This window comes from Lissotriton vulgaris, chromosome 12 (assembly GCF_964263255.1).
Source record: "Lissotriton vulgaris chromosome 12, aLisVul1.2, whole genome shotgun sequence".
In the NCBI taxonomy this organism is placed as follows: domain Eukaryota; kingdom Metazoa; phylum Chordata; class Amphibia; order Caudata; family Salamandridae; genus Lissotriton; species Lissotriton vulgaris.
Window position 1 is genome coordinate 653,617,283 of NC_141700.1, and position 14,173 is coordinate 653,631,455.

Sequence of the window (14,173 nt, forward strand, 5' to 3'; positions counted from 1 at the left end):
TCTGCGGTTGGAGACTATGCTACGCATAACTTATGTTGCTTCCCATGAAAAATGTGAGTCACTACATTAAGGATGAACAGCATATAAATGTGAAGTTAATGATAATACATTTGTACTTCCCAATATATACTTATCTTGAGGCTATACCGGTAGACATGTGGACTCAAGACTTTGTATTTTGACATTTCAACCATAAAACTCTAACAAACAACCCAAGTGACATCAGTTTGGAATCAATGGGATGGGACCAGCGCCTGGAAACCCTCATGGGTAATTCGCAGCGCTCTATAAATTCACAGAACATAACAGATGATAAACTCTAGAGCATTATGAAAGGGTTAAGGTCATGCCAAGTTCCTTCCCGTGGTTTAATTAAGGGAGCAAAGCCACTCCTGCTACCCCTTCGACTTTGAATACAGACTCCATTGCAAAAGTGTCCTCTAGCCATTGGTAATTCAGAGCTGGCATGCATGTGCCAGCTCCACTAAAACACAATGCGAATCCGGGTCAATCCGGGACTCAGCAGGGAACAAAAACAATCTCGTTAGTGGCACTGTGGCTCAGCTACCAGCTGGATTTCAATAGTCTGCTTGCACAATATGGATTTTTTTCAAGGATGTCTCTCAGCCACTAACATCCATATTAAACTTCGAGCTTTTATTTAAAAACGTGTATTCATGATTCAAACCACTCGTCATCCCAATAAAAGTGGTTATGAAACAAAGTTTAAATTTTTGCTTGGCGAGACCTTAAATAATAGCTATACCATCTAAAGAATGTCTCTCTCTGGCAGCCATTTCCCTTTAGCAAAGCGGATGCCTCAACAGGGACAAAGGATAGCATTATAGGAATCACAAAATAGCACCAGTGTTCCAAAATCCTCAAGCTTGTGGTCTTTGAGGCAGGAACTTTAAAAAGAAACAATCTTTATTGCAGAAGCAAATTACAAGATGAAAAATGCAATTTGAAAAAGAACAATATAATTGCATTTGGAGCCTGCCTTCTCTCTCAGCATGTGCAGTGAGTGTTGAAAATCAGTGCTTCCGGCTGCACGTGCTGAATACACCCAGGCAAGAAACGGAAGTCTATTCCTCGCCTCTGCTGCAGCACATTCCAAGTCCTTCTAGGCTTAGTCCTAATTCTACAGAGAAATCTCGTGTGTTCCTTCCAAGTGTTTCAGAAAAAACTGCGGATTGTTCTGATAACACAAACTACATCAAGAAATGGCTGTCTGCAAGCCGTTCCCTGTGTGGACAAAATGTGTGTTATGCGTAATGCAATGGCGTAGCAAGGAAGGGGGGATGAGGGGGGCGGGGGGAGTGTGGAGGGGGGGGGCGCCCCAGGCGGCACGAGATTTGGGTGTATCTATATACATATTTCTTATTTTGGAGATAGTTACATCGAAAGGATGCAGGCCTTATGGTACCAATTAACTTCCAATGTACAATTACGCTGTGTATTAAAGGGGTATTTATTAAGAACAGTAAACTGTAAAACTATCCTTCTTCAGGGCATGCAAACACTGCCGATGTTACTAATGCGTATGAAAGAGGAAAAGGAAGCTCAAAGAAACATCGGCACCCTGGTTGCTTCATCTTTGAATAGTACGGCCTGTGCCTGGGAAGTTTGAAGTAATTTATTTAAGCTGGGACACAGATCTCTGGTTGCAAAGACGCCGAAGTTCTTGAATTAGTGCACACATTCTCATAACATAAGAGAGACTCACCTCGCTGTCCTGTGTGATCTGCACCTGTTCTCCCTGTGGCACCTGGGCTATGTGAAGGTGTCCCTGTACGATTCAAAAAAATAAAAACAGAAAGAAGTATTAACAAAATGAAATCAAAGGAAAGCGTTCTAGCATGAAACTTAAATAATAATAGTGCTTTTTACGTCTTGCCTACACAGCGCATGAACTGTACTGTGAAACATACTGCTTACCTATCAGTAGGCTTACAACCCACCCACAGCATACCATTAGTTGTTTTCGTGTTAATCTCATTTGCAATCTTTTGATTGCTTAGCTCCCGTCCTTTCTTGTGTTAACTCCTCTCTGGAGCATGGACCAAGTCCATGTGTTATTCCTAGACACAAGACCAGAATTCCTGAACAATGGCATACACTCACCAACCCACCAGATGCCTACGTTCTGACTCACTCCTCGCATTCACAAAAGCAAAACTGGAGGTCGCTCATTCTCCTACATTTCACTCAAGACATGGGCCGACCTCCCTCAACATATCAGAGACTCCAACTCTCTTCTTGAGTTCCACAAGGAGCTGAAGACCTGACTCTTTGTATATGCACCTTGGGGCCCATACACCTACACATCTGCCCAAACACCTGGACACCCTCTCGGGTGACCAGTTCCCTATACAAATCAACAAAACACAATCTTTTCTTTTTGCAGCACACTATATATTTTATAAAAGTTTCAGTATTATTCATGGAAGTGCATTGGGATTTCCTACTTTTTATTTTCAGCATACCGCTTTTTTTAATGCTGCTTTCAACCTATTTGCGATCTCTATCAATGCTTTAATTACTTAATCTACAACTGTACAACTCTATGCCACTTAATACGACTATACACCACGCTACACAATGCCACTGAATATCACTCTCTGCCACTCCACGCAACAAAACCATACACCACTCAACTCTACGCCAATCTACTCTATGCCACTCTACTTTACACCACTCCACTCTGCTCTGCCCAAATCCACGTCACTCTACTCTATACCACTCTACTATACACCTCTCCATTCTTGGCCACTCCAATCTGTCCCAAATTTAGTTTATGCCACTTCAGCCTACGCCACTCCAATCAATGGCACTCAACTCGATGCCACTCCACTCTACACAATGCCACTCTACAGTACTCTATACCACTCCACTCTACACCATTCCACTCCTCTCAATGCCACTCTATATCACTCTATATCACTCTACTCTACGCCACTCAACTACGTCACTCCACTATACGCAACTCCACAGATTGCCACTCTACAGAACGCTACTCCTCCCTATGCTGCTCCACTCTACGCCTCTCTACACCATTGCACTCTACTCCACCCCAATCCATGCCATTCTATCCTGCTCTGCTCTATGCCACTCCATGCTGCTGCAGTCTAAGCCACTTTGTTCTATGCTACTGTACGCTACTCTACTCTGCGCTACTCTACTCTACCCCACTCCGCTTGACACAGCTCCACTCTACTCTAAGATACTCCCCTCCACTTCACGCCACTGCACTCCATGCCGCTCTACTCCACTCACCTCTTTGGCACCCCCTCTATGCCACTCATTTTCTAAGACCATCCTTCAGAACAGGGACGAAGGTGGGATCGGTGAGAGGTCTGCAGGTAGAGTATCCACCAAAAAGATAGTTATCCAAAGTAATGCTTCTAACAGCAGATACCTCACCTGCTGCAAAGATTCCAAAGCAGTGCCCTTCCCCAGGTGATGAGTTTTACGGAGAGGTCAAATGAGGATATTCTGGAGCACCAAGAGTGATAAATTGCACAGCTTCTCATCTCTGACTCAAACAATAATGTTATGTGAAGGAGTGAAGAGAGGCCCATATTGCTTAACCATAGGAACACCCCTGGCTATTGCAAAAGTGGAACACTTTGCATTGGTGGTGTGAGACCGGATTTCCTCCAGCAGTTCCTTTTATGCAAGGCCATAAACACCTTTATGCACAATGTTGTCCAGCAGAACTGCCTTGCTTTTTTATTGTGTGTATACTCCACAGAGAACTGGTCATTAGACCTGATTTCTTTGGTGTAGTTGATGTTAAAACTAACTGCCCTTCTGGCTTACAGCTAGTGTAATCTCTCCACCTTCTTGTTGGGATGATGTAGAGGGCATAAAATATCATAGTCTAGGACGAAAAGGAAAGTCGCTTTAGCTCTTAGGAACAATTTCTATAGGAAGAAGCATGCAATGGGCGAGCGTACCCAGTGCTTGCAACTCACTGATGCATTTCAACAAAGTAATGGTCACTAATAAAACTTGCTTAAACGGCAAAATGTGCGACTGTTAAGGGGCTCAAAGGCAGCACCCATCAGGAAAGACAAAACAAGGTTCAAATAGAAGTTCAATGGAAAATAGAGTGAACATGCGACCCAACTCTTAACCTGATTATGATGGGAGATTTGAAAAGGGATGGTTGACCTGCAACGTGCAGAAATGCAGACAAAGCAACAATGTGTTCTTTGACAGTGCCCACTGCACAGCCTTGCTGGGCCAATAAGAGAGCCAAATGAAGGACCTCCAACAGGTGAGCCCTCAAGTGATCCACATTCCTTCCTGCACACCAGGAGACAAATGTATACCACGCTCTAGAGTACACCTTCTTGGTGCAGGAGTGATGAGCCAACAGTATTATGGTGACTGTCTCCGGTAAAGCTCGAAGAAACTCAGGTGTCTCTGCTCAATCTCCAGGCATGAAGGAGGGGACTTTGGAGGTTGGGGTGCAGCAGCCATCCCTCAAACGTAGAGGCCTGAGAGGTAACCATAGTGAGTGACTCAGTAAACGGAGAAAATGGTCTAAGTATCCGCACTATTCTCTGCAAGTCTGGGGTAAATAAGATGACTTGGGACCAGGCCTGCCAGATCTTACTCAGAACTTGAGGAATCATGGGCTTGTGAGGAAATGCGTAGTGAAGTGGAAAGCACCGCCTCGACCAAAATGCACCCCCCAAGAATACCTGCAGCAGATAGTTGAAAGCACAGAACTGAAGGCAATTGGCATTTTCATGGTTGGCAAATAGGTCTGCCTCAGAAGTGCACTACAGGGCAAATATGAACTGAAACACCTCCAGGTGGAGACACCACATATGGTCAGCAAGATGACGCTGACTGAAACTGTTGGTTATCGTGTTCAGAGAGCTGGCTAGATACTTTAAGATTAGCCAGATCTCAAACTGTTGCACCCAAGCCAAGAGCCTCAGTGCTTTTTGTCACAGAAAGTGACATTCCATTTCTCCTTGTTTGGTGATGTACTACATCATGGTTGTATTGTCGATCAAGATCCGAACAGACAGACCACGGAGCAGCACCTGCTCTTCTGGAGACCAGAGGACTCCGATCGCCTGTTACTCCATAAGTGGATGCAGCTGTCACCATTGCAATCATGGTTCGTGGGGGGTAGAAGACCATAATTCGGGAAGGGGCTCCACTACAGATCACCAGTCCAGGTCCTCTGCTGTGCCCCATGAGATCGTGATGGAGTACAACAGATCATGGTCTCTACTGGAAACACTGGAGTTCTCAAGTGCCAGCATACCAACATGACTAACCAGTAGACCCAGTAGGCAAAGAACCATCAGGAATGGAATACCATCTACGACATGAAACACTGAAATCATACCCCAAATGTTCCGGATGCTCTGGGAAGGATAGATAACTCAAAGCAATTTTTTGTCCAAAACTGCTCCTATAAACAGGAAACTGAAAAGGCTCAGGTTGAGACTTGGGTGCTTTGATCGAAAAGCTCAAGAAGGACAGCAGGGAAGCTGCTGTCTACAGGTGATGCAACACCATCTGCAGGAAGCTGGCTTTGAGCAGCCAGTCATCTAGTTACAGGAAAAAGGAAATCCCTGACTTTCTCAGGTCACAACCACTGCCATTAGCCTGGTAAATACTCATGGTGCCGATGTTGACCGGAGTCAATACCTGTTAGTGAGTAAGTTTTACCACAAAATGCAAGAATGATTCTGTGAGATTGCAGGAACTGTATGTGGAAGTACGCATCGAGCATGTCTAGGAATACCAACCAGTTTTCAACTTTGAGGGCCAACAGACCATGAGCCATTGATAGATTTTCGATTATTTCTGTGCACAGAAACAATTTCATAACCCTTGGGTCTAGGATTAGACAAAGACTGATGTCTTTTTTATGGAATCAGGAAGTGCTGAGAGTAGCACCCCTTTACAATTTCCTGTTCTGGAACCCACTCCAATGCTCCTTTCTGCATCAAGGCTACCACCTCCTGCTTCAAGATCCAAAGTGGTATTATGGATGATGGGACCTGTGTGAAGGGATCTGGGGAAGATGCCTGCAGGAAGAGAAGATCATACCCCCTATAATTTTAACACACTGGTAATACGTTACAGAAATTAAAGTGACTTTAGGTGATGCATGAGAGGCAGAGAGCAGCTAGGTGTGTGCCCCCCTTTCTTTGCCTCTGTCTCTTCAATGTTGACACAGATGGATTTGGTATTGCTTAGCTGATTGGGAAGGCTGATGGTGGACGTTGATGCGATGAGAAGCAGCAAACATGTCAAAACTGCCTGTAGTCTCTGTTAGGTGACTGAAAGTCCAACGATCGTGCTGTCATCTGCCCATCTTGAATCTTTCCAAGGTGGCATCAGACTGGACTCTGGAGTGGCACGTCCTATAGAATGGCAAGTCCATAACAGCAGACTGCAAATTGCCGGAGAACCAAGATGGCCTGAGCCAAGCATGTCTGCGTAATATTAGAGAAGAGCCCACAGCCCTGGCCATTAAGTCGACAGTATTGAGGCCAGCTCTGATAATGTGCCTTGAGGAGTTTGTCTATCCTTGCCACCTTGCCAAAATATTTCTTGAGTTCGTCTGGGATGGTCAGCACCACTATTGCAGCCATGTCCCGCAGGATATATCTCCCCAGCAGGGAGACAGACAGAGTTGAGGGAACACACGGCTAACTAGCAGCTGAGAATACTTTCTTCCCTACTGCCTATAACTTCTTTAACTCTCTATTGAGTTGGTCTGCAGAGAACGTGCAACAGTTTTACTTATTGCAGGACAAAACCTTCACAGCTACGCTTTTTGGGGAAGGATATGAAGGCATGTATCTCTGGGCTAAGGGGCGGTACTGCTGGAACTGATGTGGTGATCTCTAAGGCAGCCTTTACCGGACAAGTGAGTGCCTCAGTGAAGGGCAGCTAACCTTTTGACAAGGATTGTCTTGGCTGGAGGAATTCTATCAGGATGTTTGCTTCGGCTTCCACGGTAGGGAAGAGCAATTCCCTTCCTGAGGACAGCCTGAAAAGACGCCAATTTCAGATGAGTTTGTGCTGAGGGATACTCGATTTCTGTCGCAGGGTACTGTCCAGTCCACTTACGTTTTGACAAACCAAGGAGTCTGCTAAGTCTGAAGAAGGATGGGGCAGCAAGTTGGCTCCTTCACTGCTATAATCTATGTAATGCGGAACTCCGTACCAAAGAAATCATACACCATTTGCCAACAGCTTGCCATGAGTAGGTATCCAGCTGTTCTTCTCTGTACCTATCCTCCTCTGCTATAATCTGGGCCTTTCTCCTGGACCTAAACAGGACAGGCTGCTCTGTAGCTGGCATTGTTGTTGGTGATACTGGTGTCAATGCCGGTGGAAGGTCTACCGGCAAGGGTCTCTGCACCGGGGAGGCTCCGGTTGGAACCACACCTGTTCTAGACAGAACGGATAGAGAAATTCTTTTTTTTTCAACAGAGTTTTATATAGCATGAACTTGACCCGGAGGCTTTACACGAGCACCAGTTGCATTAGATCAGGACACATTCATTTTTGTAAAGCACGGGGAGATTAATTGATTTGCCCAGAAGCACAGGCTGTTGTGCGTCCTTGCCACGACTCGAACCAGGTTCCCAGATTTGAGGTCGACCACCCTAGCTGTTAGGCCAACTCCTCTCCCCAATATAGACATAGAGGGACAGGGGAGGACCCAAATGGCAGGAACCCAAATGGAGTCCTAAAAGGTCCTGTGGGGCCCAGGTGCACTTCAAAAGGAACCGACGCATTCTGGAACATCTCCATCATAGCACAGAGAAAAAGGATTGGATCAACGCCAGAATCTGAAAATTCCTGATAAGTCGGTAACATCACCATATATGGGAGCATCAGGGCCGATAGAGGTCAGGGGGCAGACAGCATCAAGGGGAGTAACCTCTCGGCTTTCAGTGGTGTATAGGCCAGTTGTCTCCATGCGTCCGCTTCTTTTTAGGTTTTCTCCTCTTCTCCCTTAAGAAATTCGACAACAGACAACAGCAAAATCTGCAGGGAGTCCACAACATAGTCCACAACATATAGTGCAAGCAGTGTTGAGCCAGACGCACATTGTCGACCAGAAAATGTTTTGCCTCATGTTCTTTCATAGCCCTGGGGTGCATGAATTTGCACTTGACGTATGAGTCGGGCCAAGCACATAAAGCAGATCTCATGAGGGTCCGAAACTGACTTTTGCCAAGTACACTTGTGGCAAGGCTTGAACGGAGTCTACTTGGAAGGTGACTGGGATGCAAATACCCAAGGGGAGTGTGGATATCTTTAGCAGAAACGTCAACAAAGTTGCTTACTGTCCAAAACCTTAATTTAAATTTTCAGGCAGCCTACGGCCAGTAATCAGTTATCACTGATGGGTTTCCTTATCGCCTTAACAAGTGGAAGCTTTTTGCTCATTAGTGAGTACAACCGACTCAGCATTTGTGATGTAAAGTGAAGTTCAAAGTTCACCACCATATCAAAAGGCTTCTTAGCAATGGCAGTGCTACTGTATCTACTTTGCTTTTAAAATATGCATAAAACTTAAGAACTCGTACATGTTGTAATGATATAATTAGTCTAACTAGTCAACTGTTGAGCAAGGAAGGAATAAAGGATTTTAATATCTACATTAAGGCGCTGTATCGGCCTGGAATGTTCATGTACTTCAACGTGTTATCACTTTTAACAGGTGTGATTGGGCAATCTAACTCAACTCATTCATTAGAGACAGTTTTCAAGAAAGCATTCACATAAATACAGCACAACTGATAAAAAACACTGGGAAGCTCTCTAAATCTAGTGGTCTCCCACCCGCTTTTCTTATAATTTGTATTTTCAATTCAAATCCTGATCTCACTGACATGTAACCGTGCATTTTTCAAGGTATTTTAGGTGATGCACATTTTAAAATAATAATCGTCCATATCAGGATGCTAAATCAAGGCTTGCAGTGGGACCTTTGAATTCAAGTCACAGATCTCATTAGCTCTCCGAGACTTATAGAGAGGCAGCCTACACTGTAGTCAATGCATGGAAAGTTAGAAACGCATTCACACAAGTACCACTCTATATATCTTGTGGACATCTAGAAAGGGTATGGTGGACAACATAGTGTTGGATTTTTTTTCGTGAGAAACAATGGATACAATAAAGAAAAGGCACCATCCAGTTTTTGAAGCAATACTTTATAATGAACTATATTTGTACACCCAAATCTAAAAGGGCAAGCAGCTGTACCTACAGAATTGGCACACAGGAATTGCTAGTTGAGGCTTTCAACTTGAATACACTGTTCATCTAAGCGTGAAGCCAGTGAAGATGACAATGAGCAGGAGTGATATTGTTGATATTCCCATTCCTAAGGCTGTTATGCTTTCGATCAGCTGTAGTCTCCTGGTCAGACCATCAGATGAACTGAAGTAGAAAATATTCTGGTTACACATATACGATGGCCAGGGCTGGACTGGCTACTGGGCTTTTCTTAATAAACAATGCAAAACAAATGTTTAACCCCTTGCATGCTTGTGACGGAACCGTTCCGTCACAAGCCTCGGGTGAGCTGTGCTTGTGACGGAACCGTTCCGTCACGGCCCGCTCGCCGCGCCTGCGCGGCGCGAATTCCGCGCCTGCGCTGACAAATTAATGGGCGGGCGGGTTCGTGACGGAACCGTTCCGTCACAAGCACAGCTCACCCGCGAGCCATGACGGAGCGGTTCCGTCACAAGCACGGGACCGCCGCGCGGCCGCCCTACCCCCTTAGTGCTGCGGCGGAATAGCCGCCGCAGCGAAGGGGTTAATAAAGTACGCTTTAAAGCGATTTGTTTTGCATTGTTAATTTAGAAGCGCCAGCAGCTCCCCAGCAACAAAATCAGCCCCCCCAGTTTTGATAAACAGAGAAGTAGTGATATGGGAAGAAAGTTTTAAGTTTCAATGGATCAATTTGAAATCAGAGGATTGATTACTGCTTTCTTCAAGGACTGTTGTGCATAGCCATTTTCAAGGAAAAGGTAAAAAATGATAGGCTCTCCTTTTTGATACTGCCATTTGTTGCATGCATTTGGCTTGACAAATGTCTAAGGGAGAACCTGCTATTTACATCTGTCAAATGTGATGATTCAGAAATAGGTTGAAATTCTCAAGGAGAGTAACAGGGGTTTCAAGCAGTAATATTGAATCTATCAAAATAGGTTTTAACATAAGTCTGCTTCAATATGATTTTGAATAATTGCAATCTATTGGGCAAAAAATATAGATATTTCTTTGCATAGCTCGTAGGAAGATGCCATCTCAGTTTGGATAGAGACCGGTTCCTGTAGCTCATGTACAATTTTTAATAAATTCCTTTACATATTAGGCACACTTAAAAAGAGGTGGAAAATTGTTTTGGTGCTTGATTATTTTATGGTATTCTTTCGTCTCTTTGCAGTATTTACATTTTAATTCATTCTCGTTGGACCAACATTATTGGTGTTTTGTTTGACGTAATTATAATTTACATTTAGTAAGTTCAGCTGAGAATGAAGGGTGGTGGTTCTTTCTGGTATATTTAATTTTCTCTTGTGAGGGCAGGGTCTCATCTAGAGTCTGGGTTATGGCATCATTCCATTCTTTAAATAAATCAGTAGGATCAGCAACGTAAGGCTCTTTCAATTTTATATTTGCTTTTTGGGAAATCTTACGCTCAACACAATTGGCTGAGAACGTTCTTCAGTAGTTAGTTTTAACGAAATATTTTTCTAAATATTAGAAACATTAAAACCAAAAGGGATCTCAAAATGACCAGTCCAAATTGTTAGTATAGATTTCCCAACGCCTAGGTCTTCAATCCTTGAAAATATAGTTCTAAAAGGTGGCCATCTGAATGGGCTTTTTTGTAAGAAATCAGGTCAAATTTAAATGTTTCACAACTTTCTTGACTTTCAAGCTTGCCCAATGGTGTTTTCTAATCACAGATTGAGGTCTAATTCAGAATATTCACGGTGCAAAGCTGCATGGGTGGATGGGTCAGCACTTACGAACAAAACTTTTGAGAGCGTTACCAGTATTACCCCTAAGATGGCGTCACCAGGATAATGAGCACTTTGTTGGAAGGGCCTAGGATAACAAAGCTAAAGGTGAGCGGTATACGTCAAGCAATGTCTAAATGTTTAATCACTTGTGTAAAAAGAAAATGCCCAGCGCATTTAGGTAAAAGTCGATTTAAATAGTACTTATTGCTTAAGGGATAATATAACACTTTTTTTTTTTAAACAGAACTCCTAGCCAGTAAGGGTATCAGAAAACTGACAGACAGTATTTCTGACTCATCCTAAGGTAACAGGCATGGAGAAGGTAGGGGGTAGCCTAAAGCAGGGCTTCCTCCCCATCTTACTACTGACACAACTGAAAAGGATTCCCTCTATGTTCTACTGAATATATAGTGTCAATTTCGTTCACTTTTTCAGTTGTCCAGCTTTCAAACTCTATCCTTAAAGAGCACAGTTGCCTTGTAACAACATTTTTTTTCTTAAGACATTGCCATGAAACTGAGATAAAAGATATCCGCGATTTGGAATGCCGTCAAAGGACTGCTGGATTTAAAAGGGAAGAAAAATTCCCTGAGAATTTCAAATACACAGATCTCTCCATTTCAAACAGTTTCATTTCCTTTGGAAGGAAATAACCTTATTTATAGGAGGCAAACAAACATACTGAACACATCAAACCGACAACATAGACACAGCAGTGTATAAAACACAGACACGATTCCACATTGAGATCAGTCACGTTCTCACCCCAGTGCTAAACAAAAACGTGTGTCACATTCTCTTAATATTAAGTTTAACGACCACGTTGATTTGGTAATAAAATCTTTTTTATCTTGAAAGAAAGGACAGTTCACAATGGAGCCCTCCTCTTCATCAGGACTGGGGTTATTTTATGCAGAGAGCGGTACAGTGTGACTCACTGCAGGCGAGGAGAAGCTGGACGTTCACATGTTTAAGTCATTCGGTTCAGGAACACATAAACACAAACAAAACCAAAAGGAATATTTTTCATAAAAAAAGTGCAAAGCTTTGTAAAGCTTTTGACAGGGACGTAGCTTCAGGAGAGTGTGCGTGCGGTCGTCGGCCAACAGCCGTCGCGAGCACTACCTCGGTAGTGCTGCGCACGTCCGTTGGCCGACGCGGCCCCGCCCGCGCAATGGAACGCCCGCACCATGGCGGAAACGCCGCCGCGGTAAACGGGTTAATAAATGTATTTTCGGATAAATAGTTGGGGACAAATGCTTTCAGTTGGGTATGGTGAAGTGTCTGTCGTATTTCACCAGGGACTTTTACATATACACAAACAAAAATGCACACACTAATCCTTTCTCTGTTTTGAAAGTATTTAAACATGCTGAATATTTTACAAAATATTGTGTTTTCTCCCACTTAGTACCCCTACAAATCCGCATTCCTCTGTCTTTCCACTGCCTCTTAAACCCATTTAATTTGCCCTCCTTGTTGTATCATATATTTTAACAATATGGCCCTCATTTTGATGTCGGTAGGCAAGCCTCCAACCGCAGGTTTTCACTTTCGACTGCTGTATTACAATGATGGCAGTCGTAAGTGAAACTGGCCGGTCATTCCGGCTGGCTTACGACGGGCTCCAGGAGCCCATCGGCCAGTTGGAACCGGCACGTAATCCCTTAAGGACGGCGTTTCTAATGTCAGGATTATGATCTCAATTTCCCGCAGGCTTTTTATGTAGAGCTTTCCATCATAAAAAGCCTGTCGGAAAGTGACTTGGGGTCCCTAGCAGGGACCCCTTGCAACAGTGGCCTTCGGTTAGGGACCGTAGGGGAGGGCAAATATGGTGGTCCCCTGTCATTCCCTGCACCAAGTGGCAGGCACTGTGCAGGGATTAACAAAAACGGCCATTTCTCTATGGGAGCTTGTGCTGCATCGGGTTTCCAACTGCAGCACAAGCTCCCATAGAGAAGAACAATAGTTACTTACCTGTAAACAGGTAGTTCTCCAGTATTGGTGTCTTTCATAGATTCACATGCCTGAATCATTCCCCGTCGTCGGAGTGGGAGTCCCACGGTATATATAAAAGCAATAAAATGCCATAATACATATAGCAAATATCAGAAATGCCCAACCAGGAAGTAAAGTAGCACCAGCTACAGTGAAAAAAACCTCCACAATCGTGACTATCCTAGTCATTATGTATTAGTCCAAACTGCAGCCAATCAGGCGACAGCACCCACCAGAATGTTCTCCCCAGAGGCTCAGGCTCTCAGATTTTCTCGCACAGGAGTGAAACCCCATAATGCCTGAGTGAGTCTGGGGGGAGGCGGGCGGGCTGCATGTGAATCTATGAAAGACCCCAATACTGGAGAACCACCTGTTTACAGGTAAGTAACTATTGTTCTTCTCCAGTATTAGGGGTGTCTTTCATAGATTCACATGCCTGAATCAGAATAGTAAGCAGTACTCCTAGCATAACGCTCGTAGACGTCAGAGTATCAAATACATATATATATATATACATATGTACTTCCAACTAAAAAAAATCCGGAAGGTCCGTCGTCTACTCACGCCTGAGGCAATCACCCAGGTCGTGATCTCTACCGTCCTGTCCCATCTGGACTACGCGAATGCCATCTATCTAGGTCTTCCCAACTACCTATCCAAACGACTCCAGATGGTACAGAACCATGCTTCGAGGCTAATTCTGAACCAACCAAGGCGACAGGCAGCTACCCCCCTACTTAGGAAACTGCATTGGCTCCCAGTCATCCAACGCTGTGCCTTTAAAACCGGATGCATAATATTCAAATCCCTTTACTGTAAAAGCCCTACATTTATTAATCAACTAATATCCAGATACACTCCATCTCGAAACCTACGCTCACTCCATCTGAGCCTCCTGCAGACGCCTTCTTTCAAACTTAAGCGCGCCGGTGGCCGTAGGTTCGCCACACTTGCTTCCTGCTTGTGGAACTCCCTTCCTTGAAAGATCCGGAACTGTCAAGACCTTCTGTCCTTCCGGAAAAAGCTCGAAGAGGCTCACCTTATTTGAAAAGATTGCGCAGCACTGCTCTTCCAACCGAAGCATCTGCGTCGTCTGCTGAATCTAGACAGTAGTGTCTAGTAAAGGTGTGTCTGCT

General features: G+C 44.2%; 1 protein-coding gene across 2 annotated transcripts in view; it reads right to left on the reverse strand.

Annotated features, from left to right (window-relative positions):
- The window catches only part of BANP (BTG3 associated nuclear protein), a 990,655-nt gene that overhangs the window by 423,452 nt on the left and 553,030 nt on the right, over positions 1–14,173 (reverse strand). For both annotated transcript variants that reach the window (XM_086945823.1, XM_086945822.1), the window contains one exon: positions 1,727–1,789. In XM_086945823.1, coding sequence (XP_086801949.1) covers positions 1,727–1,789 — 63 coding nt within the window. The remainder of the gene's footprint in view (positions 1–1,726; positions 1,790–14,173) is intronic.